General features: G+C 51.6%; 1 protein-coding gene and 1 pseudogene across 1 annotated transcript; one reads left to right on the top strand and one right to left on the bottom strand.

Moving 5' to 3' along the window:
* Positions 1–1077: 1077 nt before the first annotated feature.
* Positions 1078–2541, top strand: LOC146253009 (uncharacterized; annotated as a pseudogene).
* An 878-nt stretch (positions 2542–3419) lies between these two features.
* Positions 3420–15613, bottom strand: LOC146253008 (acid-sensing ion channel 2-like). The gene is made up of 2 exons (XM_084676804.1): positions 15014–15613; positions 3420–3566 (listed from the first exon to the last, which is right to left on the bottom strand). The coding sequence occupies exons 1-2, from the start codon at positions 15587–15589 to the stop codon at positions 3420–3422; spliced, it is 723 nt and encodes a 240-aa protein (XP_084532930.1). The 5' UTR covers positions 15590–15613.
* Between the last annotated feature and the right edge of the window lie 1469 nt (positions 15614–17082).

Genomic DNA, 17082 nt, shown 5'->3' with positions numbered 1-17082 from the left:
GAGAGGGAGAGGGAGAGGGAGAGGGAGAGGGAGAGGGAGAGGGAGAGGGAGAGGGAGAGGGAGAGGGAGAGGGAGAGGGAGAGGGAGAGGGAGAGGGAGAGGGAGAGGGAGAGGGACCACACGACAGAGGAAAATTCACTTCCACAGCCATTTGTCAGTCACACCTTGACCAGCGTTGACCTTTAACTTTTCCAAGTCCCTGTTATTCACGACGGCAAAGTACGTTCACAAAACTGTGATCACAGCGGGCACCCTGGCTTGGACAATCTCCTTCACAACCTTGAGGAATATCACCTGGGAAACACGATGATGGATGGCTACCTGTGGGAGAACAAGATGGACGAGAGAGAGAGAGAGAGAGAGAGAGAGAGAGAGAGAGAGAGAGAGAGAGAGAGAGAGAGAGAGAGAGAGAGAGAGAGAGAGAGAGAGAGACAGACAGACAGACAGACAGACAGACAGACAGACAGACAGACAGACAGACAGACAGACAGACAGACAGAGAGAGAGAGAGAGAGAGAGAGAGAGAGAGAGAGAGAGAGAGAGACCTCCAAACTCGGGCCTTACACTCCAATCTATTCATCATGATCATCATTAAATTGCTACATGTTCGACAAAAGTCAAGTTAGCATAGTGCACAGCCAGGCATAACATGGATAACTAAATAGAACCCTTCTCTATGTCTCCCCCCATTCTCTGTCCATTATTCACACCCACCCTCACTACATAGTGTGTGTGTGTGTGTGCGCGAGCGAGCGAGCGTGTGTGCGCGCGCGTGTGTGTGTGTGTGTGTGTAAGACCATGGCTCCCACAACCCAAGCTGGTCTTCAATTACAGCAAAACCATCAATAACTAATGACAGCAAGAGAGTCAGTCAGAGATCGGCGGGACCTCAGACTATTCAGTGAGCATCTTGCGTTGCTCATTAGAAGAAGCTCTGAGCAGCACAGTAGAGCGAGGTCGCATCTCTGTTCTAATGAGGGCCAGCAACGTGCCTCTGTTACTCCTCTGCACCAGTGGGCTTTCCCAGACGTACAGGAATGTAACTCTCTCACTGCATGCCCCAGGACTGCATGCCCCATGGCTGCATGCCCCAAGACTGCATGCCCCAAGACTGCATGCCCCAAGACTGCATACCCCAGGACTTTATGCCCCAAGACTGCATGCCCCATGACTGCATGCCCCAAGACTGCATGCCCCAAGACTGCATGCCCCAAGACTGCACGCCCCAAGACTGCACGCCCCAAGACTGCACGCCCCAGGACTGCACGCCCCAAGACTGCATGCCCCAAGACTGCACGCCCCAAGACTGCACGCCCCAAGACTGCACGCCCCAAGACTGCACGCCCCAGGACTGCACGCCTCAAGACTGCATGCCCCAAGACTGCACGCCCCAAGACTGCACGCCCCAAGACTGCACGCCCCAAGACTGCACGCCCCAAGACTGCACGCCCCAAGACTGCACGCCCCAAGACTGCACGCCCCATGACTGCACACCCCAAGACTGCACGCCCCAAGACTGCACGCCCCAAGACTGCACGCCCCAAGACTGCGCGCCCCAAGACTGCATGCCCCAAGACTGCACGCCCCAAGACTGCACGCCCCAAGACTGCATGCCCATGACTGCATGCCCCAAGCCTGCACGCCCCAAGACTGCACGCCCCAAGACTGCACGCCCCAAGACTGCACGCCCCAAGACTGCATGCCCATGACTGCATGCCCCAAGCCTGCACGCCCCAAGACTGCACGCCCCAAGACTGCACGCCCCAAGACTGCATGCCCCAGGACTGCACGCCCCAAGACTGCACGCCCCAAGACTGCACGCCCCATGACTGCATACCCCAAGACTGCACGCCCCAAGACTGCACGCCCCAAGACTGCACGCCCCAAGACTGCGCGCCCCAAGACTGCATGCCCCAAGACTGCACGCCCCAAGACTGCATGCCCCAAGACTGCACGCCCCAAGACTGCACGCCCCAAGACTGCACGCCCCAAGACTGCACGCACCAAGACTGCACACCCCATGACTGCACGCCCCAAGACTGCACGCCCCAAGACTGCACGCACCAAGACTGCACGCACCAAGACTGCACGCCCCAAGACTGCATGCCCCATGACTGCACACCCCATGACTGCATGCCCCAAGACTGCACGCCTCAAGACTGCATGCCCCGGGACAGAAGCAGAGGCAGGAGTAGAGGAGCCAGAGTGGCAGGGATGTGAGACAGAACCAGACCTTCACAGAGAAAGAGAGAGAGAGGAGGGGAGAGGGAAAGAGAGAGATGGGGTGAAAGTGAGAAAGGAAAGAAAGTAAGAGAGAGAGACACAGAGCGAGAGTGAGAGAGGTAAGCAGGAAGCAGCCCTGGTGAGCACTAAGCCGGAGCAGTGCTCCATCGTCTAACCCTCTTCTCATCTTCTCTTCACTCCTTCCCCCGTCTCTCGCGCTTCTCATCCCCCTCTCCCCCCCTCCTCCCTCGCTCCCCCGTGTTCCCCCCCTCGCCTCCCCCAGCAGCTTTAGGCCCCGCCCACCAGAGCAGCCTCTGATGGGATGAGACCACAGCGTGCCAGCCGACAGCCAAGATGCCGGGCGCTCCGATTCTGACGCCCTCACGACCAGCCAGACGCTAGCAGCCAACACCACAACACACTCAGAGCAGAACATGGGGCAAAACAACCCCGACCGCACAAACAGCGTGCTTAAAAGCTTTTTCGTATTTCATGTGTCAGTTCCTTGCAAATCAGCCTTGTGGTTTAAAATAATCCACACGCTTCTATGCTGTCAATCTCTGCACCCAACCCCTCTGTCCGCATCTCCATCAGTCTCTCACTCCTTCTCTCTATCACGCCATCTCTTTCTTCCCCTCCATAACACCATCAGTCTCTCTCTCTGTCATACTCTCCTTCTCTCCACCATCAGTCTCTCTCTCCATCATACTCTCTCTCTCATCATCCCCATCACAGTCTTTTCTCCAGAGTAGCAGGGGGCAGGAGAGAGGCTGCAGATGGGGGAGGGGGGGGTATGGAGAGGGCGGTGTGGTGCTGGTGGTGGACTGGCACACAGAGAGTGAATCGGGATGGCCCTCTCTGGTCCTGAGTGGACCCTGTCAGTGTGGAGCGTCTAGCAGCTCATCCTCTCTCTGCCTTAGTGCCCAACACAGGAACTGGCAGACCTCCTGTCTTCAACAACACAAGCTCTGAGATGTGTGTGTGAGTGAGTGAGTGAGTGAGTGAGAGAGAGAGAGAGAGAGAGAGAGTGGGGGTGGGCTCTCAGTAACAAGTGTGAAAGAGAAAGCCTTCGTACATTTATCCCCCTCCCCCCTCCCCCCTCCCCCCCTTTGACACAGACATTCCTTTCGTTTAAAGAGAAGACGCCCCCGCCTTCACGCAAACGTCATTTTCCACCCATTTTCACCCTGACAAGCTCAGCCGGAGGAGGAGGGCTTCACACCCTGATACTTCCAGTCCTGCGACTCGTGAGCTCTGTCGAGCGTGTGTTCGTCCATCTCTGGGTTCCTCGCCCCGGGCGCCGTGTCCGCTGGCCCAGCAGTAACGCCGCCGTGCAGACGCCCCTTCACAACAACATGACACCACACACGGCGAGGGGCTAACGCTTTGTGTGAGAGTGTAAACTTTCGCGCGAGGGGAGCAAAAATAAATTTAACTGACAGGCATCTAGGAGAGGATTTTAGATTTTCATATATTCCATCCTGAAAGACAGTGTTTCTCATTTTAACTCAAGCTATTCATAATTCATGTCTGTGAGCTGTTTTCCTGCTCTCGGCCTGACTGTCACGCTAAACCAGATTCGGCTTGTTGTCTCTAGCGCCCACCTCGCCGCGGAAGCAGAAATATAATGATTAGAGTGGCTCTACTGATTAAAAGACGTGGATGAATGTGTGCACACGCCCTCCAGTGTCCATACAGGACTGTGATTCATTCTGTCTCGGATGAGATTATTCATCTATGACAAAGACTCGACACACACACACACAGGTAGATGGAGTGCAGGAGGAAGGAAGGAGTACTGAAATAGCGGGGGACTGAAAGATAGCTGTTCAGAACGCCAGGGCTGAATCCTGTCTGAATGCGCTACCTTTCCCCCAACTCATCATTCCATTGGCCCAGCCCCCAGCCCCCAGCCCCCAGGCCCCAGGCCCCAGCCCCCAGGCCCCAGCCCCCGGCCCCCAGGCCCCAGCCCCCAGGCCCCAGCCCCCGGCCCCCAGGCCCCAGGCCCCAGCCCCCGGCCCCCAGGCCCCAGCCCCTGTCATCTCCTCCCGTTTGCAAGGGCGAGGTGTGATGAGAGGGCAGGAGAGCAGAGCAGGGAGTCGTCTCCCTGGGAGTCCTCCCCCTGGGAGTCCTCCCTCTGGGAATCCTCCAGGGACCTGGCCAGGGCCCTGCTTCTCCTCAGCCGGTCTGACGGACGGCATCAGAAGACAGCCTGCAGCGCCGCCACGTACAGCTGATCAGACTCCACTGGATCACGGGTCATCGTGGCGCATGGGAGCGCAGGGCATTGTTAGCGATGACGGGGGATCGTCTGGGAGAGCCCAGGGGACGGCTGCAGGAAGGCTGGCGGCACACGTTGAGTCATTTAGCAGACGCTCTTATCCAGAGCGACTCACAGTAAGTACAGGGGACATTCACCATGAGGCAAGTAGGATGAAGTGCCTTGCCCAAGGACACAACGTCATTTCGCACAGGCAGGAATTGAACCGGCAATCTTCTGATTAATGGCCCAATTCCCTAACCGCTCAGCTATCTGACTCCCTGGGGAGCAGGTTTGTGTGACGCCCGTTCTGACGCCTCCTCCTTCAGCAGACTGCGTCAGCTCTGTGCCAGCTGTACAGCCTCATTAGCAATGACACTGTGGAAGATGCTGTGTGGAAGTCTTTCTGGAATACACAGAGATCATTTTGTTTCAGTCTGTGTCATCCTTCACAGAGGATATCCCTGAACCACACACACACACACACACACACACACAGGTCTGTTAAAAGGGGAGTGTGTGAAACAGCTAAGAATCTCATTATGTGGAAGTGCTATTCCGTCTCTCTTATTTGGGATATTCTGCCATCGGATGTCACTCAGCTTGGACTCAGCTTCCTTTAAGCACATGCAGCCCTTCATCTCCCCATACCCTCCCCTTTAAATGACACACTCAGCTTCCAAAGACACCCAGATACCCATGAACTACACCCAAAGAAGAGACAGAAGCAGTGTGATGGAAGAGCCTGGGGGAAGGCTGCCAGGGAGAGATTCAGCCATGATGGACAGACACAGACACAGACACAGACACAGACACACAGACACACAGACACAGACACAGACACAGACACACAGACACAGACACAGACACACAGACACACAGACACAGACACAGACACAGACACAGACACACAGACACACAGACACAGACACAGACACAGACACACAGACACAGACACAGACACACAGACACACAGACACAGACACAGACACAGACACAGACACAGACACAGACACACAGACACACAGACACACAGACACACAGACACAGACACAGACACACAGACACACAGACACACAGACACACAGACACACAGGCACAGACACACAGACACACAGACACACAGACACACAGACACAGACAGACAGACACAGGCAGACAGGCAGGCAGGCAGGCAGGCAGGCAGCCAAACAGACAGATAAACAGACAGGTAAACAGGCAGGTAGCAGGCAGACCAGACATGATATATCTTGTTACTGTTACATTTACAGAGCTGCTTGACATTACACTGTGTAAAACTCATCAGCATAGCTTTTCCAGATGCAAATTTGCGCTAAGGCTGCATTCCATATTGTGTAATGCAAATACTTTTGTTGGTGTAATAGGCTAGTTTTGATGATGGGCCGCTCAAAAACTATGGCTTATTTCTTGTTCCTTAAGGTTGTGTGGTCTGCAAAAAAAATCATGGCTATTCCTATTTATCATTGTGGTCCACCACCTCAGCAAAAGAAACAGAAAGATGGCTTATATTAGGAGTGTTGAATCGGCATTTTGGATGTAGTTGGACACAAACTAAACACACAATGCAGAGTTTTTCAGGCCCTGGTGGTTTCTGGCCTTGGCGCATCCCACCAACCACTTAATTTGATGTAATAAACTTTCCATTTTGTTCCCGGAGGGCTTCTAGCTAAAAGCATTCCTGTGTAGTTGTCCTTGAGACGAGTCAATGTTGTTATGGCTTTTTTTACTCTTTTTTTATCCAGCAATTCCTCCTTCCTACATTTCCTTCTTATTACCTCTTTCCACCACAAGCTACAGTACGGCTTGACTGTTCTCTGCGTGACCTGGTCCCCTCTTGCTTCCTGTCCCTCACCCTTAGCCCCCCCCCGCCCATCTCTCTCTTTCCCCCCCTCTCCTCCTCTCTCCCCCCCTCTCCTCCTCTCTTCCCCTCTCTGCCCCATCTCTCTCCCTTGCTTTCCCCCCTCCCTCTCTCCCCTTTCTCCCCCTCTGCCCCCTATCTCTCTCTTTCTCTCCCTCTCTCCCCCTCTGCCACCCCCCCCCATCTCTCTCTTTCTCTTTCTCTTTCCCTTCCTCTACCTCGCTTTCCCCCCTCTCCCTTTCTGCACACCCCCCATCTCTCTCCCTCACTTCTCCTCCCCTCTGACCTTGTCCTAGTGCCCTACTCCAGTGTTGACCGTAGCGCTGCAGACTGGTCCGCTCTGCTCCACCACACCTCCTGGCCACTCAAGGACAGAACTCTTTATGACAGCGTCTTATGGTCCTGAAAGCAAGGTTTATCCTCCCAGTGAAAGAGCTAATAAAAGAACTCCCTCTGTCCATCCCTCCTCCACATCCGCCTATCCTTCAGTCTCTCTCCCCTCTCCTTCATTTCCCCCTCTTTGGTTTACAGAGATGGTTAAATGAGCACCCCGAAACCACTATCACACTTTATTGTGCAGCTGTGCGTGCACATACTTGCATGCACACACTGCAAACGCAAAACATAGACAAACATACACTTCTCAAATTATTGACAGCATGTAGTCATTTTTACTTTTGTGGTCCTAAAGAATCCTCTGTGGATGAAAGAGAGATGTGGGGATAGGGGCGGAGGGGCTTGCATGCTGTCTGATGAGATCATTGTGTGTCATCAGACTAAAAGAGAGGAAGAAAAGAAGAGAAATGTGAGTATGGTGGGGGGGGAGTGGTAATTGAAAAGGATGAGGGTTGGAGTGGGAGGTTCTGAGTTGGGTTCATCAGACTCCTTGAGTCACTCTGCAGCAAGAAACTCTCTCTCTCTCTGTCAATATTTCATTTGTGTCTCTCCCCTACCACTCGTCTGCCTTTGTGTCTCTTCTGTGATTGCTGTACTCGGTTTCCCAGTGTTCCTCTGTCTAATTATCTGCTTTCCACCCTCTGAGTCACTCACTTCATCACCCCCCATGGTCTTCCTCTCCTCCCCCAGCTCTCTTTCCCTCACAGGATGGCAGGACATGTTGTTTTCATCTATAATGACTGTCTACTCTGCTAGCAGCTGAGAGAGGAACCTGCAGGCTGGGCAGCTCTCGTCTCAGAAGCAACAGCTAGTTCTGTCTGGCAGTAGGAAGTGTGCTCTGAGAGAGAGAGAGAGAGAGAGAGAGAGACAGAGACAGAGACAGAGACAGAGACAGAGACAGAGACAGAGACAGAGACAGAGACAGAGAGAGAGAGAGAGAGAGAGAGAGAGAGAGAGAGAGAGAGAGAGAGAGAGAGAGAGAGAGAGACTGTTCTGAGTGAAGGAAGGCTGAAAAATAACACACATCCAGAAATCACACTCCCTCTCTAAAGCTCCCCATCCTTCTGCAGAGATGAATATCGTGTAACAAGAAAAGCACAACAAATATACAATACGAATGGAATCCGCAATCCCGATGGCGGCTAGTGAGTCAAGGAGCCCTACTAGAGTGCCTTGGCAAACACTGATTTCTCTCGCAATAACAGAGCAACATTTAACCACACCTGGCCCGGAGCGTTGTGTTTGCATAGCGCTGGCAAACATTTATTTATATTTGCGCCCACTGTGGAGGTTTAGGAGCTCTGTAATTGAATAAATTAGACACATTAAGTGTATTAAACATCTCCCCGCGGTGCAGCAGCTTGCTGAGAGCAGGGATCAGGGGAAGGGGGAGGGGAGTCCTCCACACTGCCCAGACGCTCCACTCAAGAGCCCTGGGGATGGGGACAGCGATACGGCCTCCAGGACCGACTTAATTTGACCTTTGACATATATACATACATATATATATATACACAAATTATTCTAAATATATATTTAATACAATTATATATAGAGCCTTAGGGGAGGTGGTGAAGGTGTCAAAGGGGAGTAAAGATGGTTGAGAGAGACCAGGGTTGGAGGAAGAACTAAGAGAGAGGCGGGCTGAAGGGGAAGTAAGATACTGTGGGGAATGCCGGGCTGAATCCAGGCAAGCAAAAGGCCGTAGAGTAGGTCACCTTGAAGAGAGAGGCAGCTAGAGAGATGAGGCAGCTTAACAAATACCTTCCAGACATCCCTCACTCTGCTAAAAACATAAAGCCTTCCGGGTCTTCCTCTGACACTTCCTCTCTCAGCCATGGCAGCATGGGTCGGGGATAGACGTGCTTGACAGACTGATACTTCAAGTGAACACGCATATGAGACATTCTCCAAGGAGATCTTTGGAAACAAATCGGATTTCAGAAATAATTCTTTGTCATGTGATGGACTCTGCACTGGTTTGACAGGAAATTGATTCACATTTAGTCTTATCCAGAGCGACTTACATACAGTAAGTACAGGGACATTCCCCCGAGGCAAGTAGGGCGAAGTGCCTTGCCCAAGGACACAGCGTCATTTGAAACAACGGGGAATCGATCCGGCAACCTTCTGATTACCAGCCCAACTCCCTCACCGCTCAGCCATCTGACTCCCTCAATGTAGTCATCATTATACCTGATGGTTCCCGCTGCAGCAAATGACCAACGGTCACAGAAGTAGGACACAGACACGGAGGTGTGAAATATGCTCATGTGTTTTGACAACATGTCATAAACATATGGTAGCAAGTGTGTGTGTGTGTGTGTGTTGATGTGTGTGTTTTAGGGTTATATAACAAGTGCGAATGTGAGTTATTTCTCTCACACAAGCTCTCTTCCCCCTCCCCCCCCCCCAACCTTCTTAGATCTGTTTCATCTCTCTTACATATGTCTCTCTCTTTCACATACATGCAAATTTCTCTTCTTCTCTTGCTCTCTCTTTCGCACATGCGACTTTTTCCCTTTCACTCACTCACCCTCCATATCCTCCACTCCTCCCCCCCCGTTATCAGCCAGGCGTGAGCCGGCACTGCTTGGGTGTGAGGGCCGCATCGCAGTGCCTGCTGTTCCATTAACACACCAACCCTGTAGCATTAACAAGCATGCTGCACTCTGCCCTCCTCCTGCCTGCCTGCCTGCCTGCCTGCCTGCCTGCCTGCCTGCCTGTCTGTCTGTCTGTCTGTCTGTCTGTCTGCCTGTCTGCCTGCCGGCCTGTCTGTCTGTCTGTCTGCCCGCCTGCCTCGCAGCTGAGGATAAGCTCATGCGAGCATCCTATTGTTGAAATATCAGATTCTAAAGTCATGGAGGAACACCTAGTGTATAGGCATCTTATCAGCTCGTCTGGATAGCAGGGACCACGTCACTGAGAGCCCGGGCTGGCATCATCCCTTCAGCGTCGCCCCAGGGTATTTTGGGATTGAATTGGAATCCAGATCCATGTACCTCAGAGCAAGTGATGCTTTAATAATGAAGGGGGAGGAGGAACGAGGCCACAGCCAACAGGACGAGCATGAGCGGGGAATGCTGAAGAGAGTCGACAGTGTGCAGTCTGGGCTGCGTCCTACGGAAAGCTCTTCATCTTTTCATGAATGATAATATCTGGAGAATTGTTTTTATCAAATTCTTTACCCGATCCTTTCTTTTGAAAACCGACAAGCCTACTTTTGGGGGTAGTTGGCGTTGGAGAACTGCTGGTCGTAAACTATGTTTGGAACATGTAGGGGTTTTCTTTTCAAATATGGTACGTGAAGAGAAGGAGTTCAGTCTGAGCAGAAAGATGGAATCACAGTCTCCTGTGAATAGTCATTTGGATCCTTTTGAAGATAACAGCAGGAATCAAATGACATCCCACTAGATGCAGTAATACCAGAATGTAGAAGGGGAAGGTCAACACACTTCCTCAGCGGGCATTTATTCAAGCCGAAATTACAGGCACACCTCAATTTCAATGCAGTGACAATGGTGACAATGGAAAAAAAAGCACTAAGTGTGCTATTGATTTGAGGTTTTTCCTGGTGTTTGGTTGTTTAGGCCAGGTGTCCCTATGGCGACAAGCTTTGTGCCGTGGTTGAGTATGCCCTTTGAGAGACTGCTGAGGTGCTCTGAAGTAAGGTCGCCAGGGAGAGAGGGAAGGGAGAGAGACACTACAAAAGAGAAAGAGAGAGTTGAGAGAGGCAGGGACAAAATGAGACAGAGATAGGGATGACATGCGATTATAGAGCAGAGTAGCAGTCTAGACTAATGCCAAAAACTCCACACACTAACCAATTCCAGCTTCAGGAATGATAAAAGTGCTTTTCTTGTGATAAGAATGCTGACAGCAGCAGTGAGCGATGTTGATACAGAACAGCAAGATGTGTTTCCAGTGTTCTGGCTGGTCTTGGGTGGGCTGGGCTAGCTTAGCACTGGCCAATAGTCATGAATACAGACCACGTCCCCCCCCTGTGGAGAACCGGCCGGGGATGCCCCAGGCCGGTAGCCTGGTCAACACACAGGGCTGGATCAAGAGAGTGTCTGGGGTACAAACTAACGAGGGTGGAGAGGGTGGAGTCAGGTGGCTGAGCGGTTAGGGAATTGGGCTAGTAATCTGGAGGTCGCCAGTTCGATTCCCGGCCGCACAAAATGACGTTGTGTCCTTGGGCAAGGCACTTCACCCTACTTGCCTCGGGGGAATGTCCCTATACTTACAGTAAGTCACTCTGGATAAGAGCGTCTGCTAAATGACTAAATGTAAATGGGAGAGAGGGGTGCGTGTGTGTGCTAGCAGAATGCTAACTCTGTTGGTCTGAGCTCAGTTCAGTATGTGAGTTTTTGATGTTCATATCAAACACTTGCGAGCAGATTATGAGGGAAGGAGAGGGGGGGCGAGGGGGGGAGAGACCAGCAATAGGGATGAGAGAGAATTGCAATTTCTTAGCAGAAAGAGAGACAAGACACCTTGGTTAAGGAATCAGGAATCAGAGGCAATTGCAAACAAGAGATAACAGTGACGTTGACCTGTTTAAACTCCTCTGACTGTGACCATGACTACGGGACATCCAGCCGTGAGTCAGTATCCAATACTGGCCTGCAGATAAGGAGGCAGTGGAGAGACGTTGATGGCTTATCTCAGAGAGAGATGCAGCTCCAAACCCTTAGGCAAAGATACTGCCCTCACAGGCACAACGCACAAACATCAGTAGTAGTGTGCCACAGGAACACACAAACAAGAAGATTTACTGAGACGGTATAGCACAGTGACACAAACATACAATCGCCCGCGCAGCACACACAGCACACACCCTCCGGCATGCTGAACAACAAACACACACACACACACACATACTATCCCCTCATTCAGTCAGGCCATGATGCAGCACGTCTTCAGGCAGACTGCTGAGGTAATGGGCCATATTCATCTTCTCGCTCTCGCTCTGTCTCTCTCTCTCAGTCTCTCTCGCTCTCACTCTATCTCCTGCCCTCTCTCTCTCTGTTGCCCTCCTCATCCCTCTACCTCTCTCTCTCCTGCCCTCTCTCTCTCTCTTGCCCTCCTCATCCCTCTACCTCTCTCTCTCCTGCCCCCTCTCTCTCTCTTGCCCTTCTCATCTCTCTACCTCTCTCTCTCTTGCCCTCTCTCTTTCTCTCTCTTGCCCTCCTCATCCCTCTACCTCTCTCTCTCTTGCCCTCTCTCTCTCTCTCTTGCCCTCCTCATCCCTCTACCTCTCTCTCTCCTGCCCCCTCTCTCTCTCTCTTGCCCTCCTCATCCCTCTACCTCTCTCTACCTGCTGGCGTGGACGCAGGGTCCGGCTCTGCTTCCCCCCCCTGCTGACGTTACGTCTCCTCATCTCTCCTCCCGACAGGTGGATCTGTCCCTCATCTCTCCTCCCAGACTCTGTCAGTCAGTCTCTCCTCCCGACAGGTGGATCTGTCCCTCATCTCTCCTCCCAGACTCTGTCTGTCAGTCTCTCCTGTCTCTCTACTCACAGCCCGTCATCTTGAAGCCAAGCTCCCATTACTGCACCACACCTCTGACAAACAACACAGCATCGCCACCGTCATGCTAAGCCCTCCTCCTCTTGAAAGACTGCCGCCGTCTTTCAAATACCCCTGCCGCTATCAGCTAATGTGGTAGTCTTCCAGGGCACACTAGCTTCTCTTGGGGGGGGGGGGTGAGTAGAGGACTGGCAACTGCTCACCCACAGTCCTCGCTCCTGGAACGGCGTGATAATGCCACATTAACCATGAATGCATCCATTCGAGTCAGCACTTAATATGATGCAATGGCCAATTCAAATGAAGTGAAAAGTACCTATTTGAAACTGATCAAACGGTTAGTGAGCTGGAACAAGTACGAGAGGAGGATGAGATATTTACAAGCCTCTTGGTCACTCTAAGGGGAAATATCAGCTAATCTATCCATGCTATAATCATCCAGCCTAGTCATTAGGCCACACGTTGGGTGTGCTAGTGTCTAATTACAGGGATGAGAACAGACAGCTACGTTACTGTATGTGCTGTTGTGTTGGTGTTAGTCAGATGTAGGGCTAATTAGTATCTGCCTGTGTGTTATACAGTGTGGTTCCTATCAGTCCTCTCATTAAAAGTAGTGTGTGTGTGTGTGTGTGTGTGTGTGCGTGTTGGGCGTTGGGCCCATGCCTGGCAGGAGGAGGGTGTAACTGTGGACTGTCACGTTGTGAAGGAGGCATTTTGGCAGACACTGATGTAGTCTGTCATTGTCATCAATCAGCTTTTAAACAGTGTCCTCCTGACCAACACAGCCACTGTCATGATCAGGCCCACGTGCCTTCTAGAAGTCACACACACACACCCACAATATATGAAATCAATCTAAGGGAGCATACCATGTCGTCTAGGGTCTTACTGCAGAGCCCCAGGTTCGAATCCAGCCCGAGCCATTTCCTACATATCCTCCCCTCTCTCTCTCCCTTACATTTACTGTTTCTCTTTATCATCTGTCTAAATAAAATTAAGTATATATATATATATATATATATATATATATATATATATATATAACTAAATAGAAATAAATCTACATGTTTAACCTTCTAAGCTCGCATCACTGCCTTTAGAAGAGTTAACAGCATTGCACACACGCACACATAGGCCTACAATTTGCAAACTGACCTTCACGGTATGTCCACCGGTCCACATATGCTGTATTTTGTGTCGCTGTTCCATCACTCACTTCACAGAGCACCCCTGTTCCCACAATCCTCCCTGTGGCCATTCATCACCATGTCACTCAAACGCTGACTCTGGTCCCTGGAGGGTCATGCTAATATATGTGTGTGTGTGCACATGAGTGTTGTCCGGAAGAAATATATAAATATAATATAATATATATATATATATATATATATATATATATTTGCCAGAGTAGTAACAGTAACAGTAGTAAAAAATACTAATATGAAAACATTGGAAGAGAGAAAGGAGAGAAATGGGTGACCAGGGCAACAGGCTGAGATTAGGACAGTCACTTCTAGTGGGTTGTCAACATGATTTGCTTCCAGCACAACATTCAAAAGGGCGTTGCATGACATGAATTACTAAAGAGATGCTCCAAGGGAGACTTGAGACATCACCAGAGCCAAGACCACTGGAAACTGTGGGCAGTTAGTACACAGTGTTTCTAGTTCTCCACTTCCCCCATAAATGGACTGAGAGCATAGGATAGCTCTCCTTACAGATACAAGCTACACCAGGCTAGAAATCACGGCAGAGGGAGAAGAAAACCACCGAACACGACACCAAGGCCTTCTTTTAAGCTCAATAATAAAAGCCAACACATAACATGCCACTGTTACAGTACTTTTCCAATTAACACAAGTGCGGTGAACTAGAGATGAAACATGACGATATCGGTCCACCTGGGTTCACAACAACAGGAGACCAGACAGCCTTTCCTCAGATGAATCCCAGCTGCCAGCTAGTGGACTTAGACACAGACATGTCTTTGTTGTTCTCGCTTAAAAGACGAGTGCTCAGCTCACTCACAGACACTCATCAAAGCACAGAACCCACAAGAACTTCTAAAGCTGTGCCTGTGTGCTAGCATGGCTGTGGAGCTGCAAGGGAAGGCCAACAAAGGCAGAAACTGATTAGCAACAGCCTGAACGTGAAGGCTCATTTCTTTATTTGCTAGAGAACAGGGAGCTAGGATTTAAAGCTTGCATCCTGAAAGCCCACCTGAGAAGATAATTAGGCCTTCGTTCTAAATGCATACCCAAAGAGAAGGGAGAAAAGGACTTGTTGGAGAAGAACCTGTTGCTGATACTATAACATGGAGGTCCTACTAAACACAGAATAGAGAGGACTAGGTCTACATTGAAACAACAATGCACCTGCAGATTCTGTCTGCGTTTAAAGTATACTGTTTACTCAAACCAAGCCGTGATCCAGCTGTAAAGAGAACAGGCAGACCCTCAGTGGGGCTCTGGAGCAGGGAAAGCCACAGCAGAGCAGTGTGGGTGAGCAACAGCAGCTATCAACAATCATCAAGTCAACTCGCCGCCCAAAAAACAGCCATTTCTGGAAGCTTCCACTCTCACCACAGGAGAAAACACGGCTCACACGGCACTGCCCTCAGTGCCACAATCCTCTGAGGACCGGACTGGGTAGCAGCAGCATATGGGCTTCAAACCAGCACCCCAAGCGCCTGGACTAAGGCAGAGAGACTCGAACTGGACTCACGGTTTTGAAGTCGCGATGGCTGCACTCCTGGCCTTGGTATCGACAGTAGAGCATCATCTCCTTCAGGTCGTGGCCCACCCTCTCCGTGAACTCGCGCATGCTGAAGGGCTTGGGCCGGTAGGCGCTGAAGTTGGCCTTGTCGCTGAGGAAGGCCAGCACGTCCGGCTCAGCCAGATGGGGCTCGGGGATCCTCAGGTGGACGTCCAGCAGTGCCAGCAGCTCTCCCGCGTGGTACAGGTCGTTGCGGGTGAGGCGGCTAAAGCGGTAGGCGTTGAGGTTGCAGATGGTGACGGCGGGGAACACCAGGCTGCCCGACACCACGGCGTCCAGGCTGGTCACATGGGGGTAGGAGAAGAAATAAGCCAGGCGTTCGGTGCTCTCCAGGGCCAGCAGTCCCAGGCAGGCCAGCAGGGCGGCAGCCCAGAGCAGGCGGCGCGGAGTGGGCCGGCCGTAGGGGAAGATGAAGCGAAGGCCGTGGAGCGTGCTGGTGTTGGCGAATGACTGCCAGGAGGAGGGGCGCGTGCCGGAGCTCTCCTGGCTCCCCTCACTGCCACAGCTCTCCTTCAAATCCATCATGCCCCCCCCCAGCCCTGCAGCCAAGGAGCCCCCAGTACACACACCTGCACACAAAGAGGAGCGGTCAGCAGCTGGTAGACAGCACTATACCTGCGCCACACACCTGAGGAGAACCTGACACCCAGAGAGCATGCCTGTCGTAGTACACACGCAGAGAGATGTCCCACATAAAGATACACACATTTTCAAAGCTAACCGACTACAACGCACTTCTGAAAAAGTATCTAAACACAAAATCCTACAAACAAACAGCAAGAAGTCCAGACCCCCCCCCCCCCCCCAGTAACCACGCGAGATCAGCAGGAGCAGCAGGAGAGAGAGAGAGGAGAGAGACGCTCCCACCGGGCATCTCTCCACTCCCACCCCCCCACCGCTGTTCCACTATCCCTTGAGCGGATAGTTACTGTGAGTGCTAGTATGCTCATCCTCCATGCTCCCTACCCCCAGCCCACACCATCTCTCGCTCTCTGGATCGGTTTGTTATCGTTGACAAAATCCCAGAGGTAAGTCCAGCGTGGCACACAGAGCAGCAGGGAGAGGCATTTCAGCCACGAGCCAATCAAAGCCGCCCCTGTGTTTTCAGTGTTCCCACTTCACACGCACGCACGCACACACACATTCCGCTATCTGGATCGCCCTGTAATGAGAAGCTTAAGCACCTCTCGTTCAGCCTAGCGATGACATCCAGCCAGCGCGTGAGTGTGTGCGAGCCTGAGAGTGTGTGTCTGTGTGTGAAAGAGAGAGAGAGAGAAAGAGAGAGAGAGAGTGGAAGAAAGAGAGAGAGGAAGAGAGGAAGAGAGACAGAGAGGGTGATGATCGGGGAGGGACGGACGCCGATGATCAGAGCCGCCAGTTAGACGCACGTGTCGATCCAAACTCCTCCCGCTTTCCTTTGGCCAGATGCATTTCCTCCGCTTCCTCTCAGCAGCTCATCCATGAGGCAATGAACAACAGTGGAGCCTGGAGAGACGGAGAAGCACAATCACACACAGACTCTCGTACAGAGAGAGAGAGGGGGAGAGAGAGAGAGAGAGAGAGAGAGAGAGAGAGAGAGAGAGAGAGAGAGAGACAGAGAGAGAGAGAGAGTGAAAGACAGGGGGGAGAGGGAGAAAAATAGAGGGGGCAGAGCACGCACAAACACTCGTCTCGCTCTTTGGGCACAGCCACGTCTCTTATTGAATCTGTTCCAGTTTTTCCCCTTTTCACTCCCTCATTTGTCTTCCTGAAAACTGTTTTCATATTCCAAATGTCACCAGTAACCGAGTGATGGATATAAGAGGAAGATTGTTTGAGAAAAGGAAGGTGGATGGAGATTGTGTGTAGAGGGATGGACCCCCCATAAATGTAGGCTATTATCACCACAGCATTGTATGGCAGAGAAAGTCTTTTGACTCTGTGAAAGACCATCCTACAGAAATATGATGGCTAATCCAGGCATAGTGTGTGTCCATTTTTCCAGTCTTGATCTGTGCAACCGGGATGAAAAACAGAGT

Source organism: Hypomesus nipponensis, chromosome 17 (assembly GCF_054491055.1).
Source record: "Hypomesus nipponensis isolate SF chromosome 17, ASM5449105v1, whole genome shotgun sequence".
In the NCBI taxonomy this organism is placed as follows: domain Eukaryota; kingdom Metazoa; phylum Chordata; class Actinopteri; order Osmeriformes; family Osmeridae; genus Hypomesus; species Hypomesus nipponensis.
This window is presented reverse-complemented; position numbering and strand designations above follow the sequence as displayed.

Excerpts from the sequence above, each read along its gene's own strand:
- LOC146253008 (XM_084676804.1), bottom strand. The coding sequence starts at position 15,589 with ATGATGGATTTGAAGGAGAGCTGTGGCAGTGAGGGGAGCCAGGAGAGC. Across the intron at positions 3,567-15,013 it reads GCCATCGCGACTTCAAAACC|GGGCGTCTGCACGGCGGCGT; the intron begins GTGAGTCCAGTT and ends GTTGTTGTGAAG.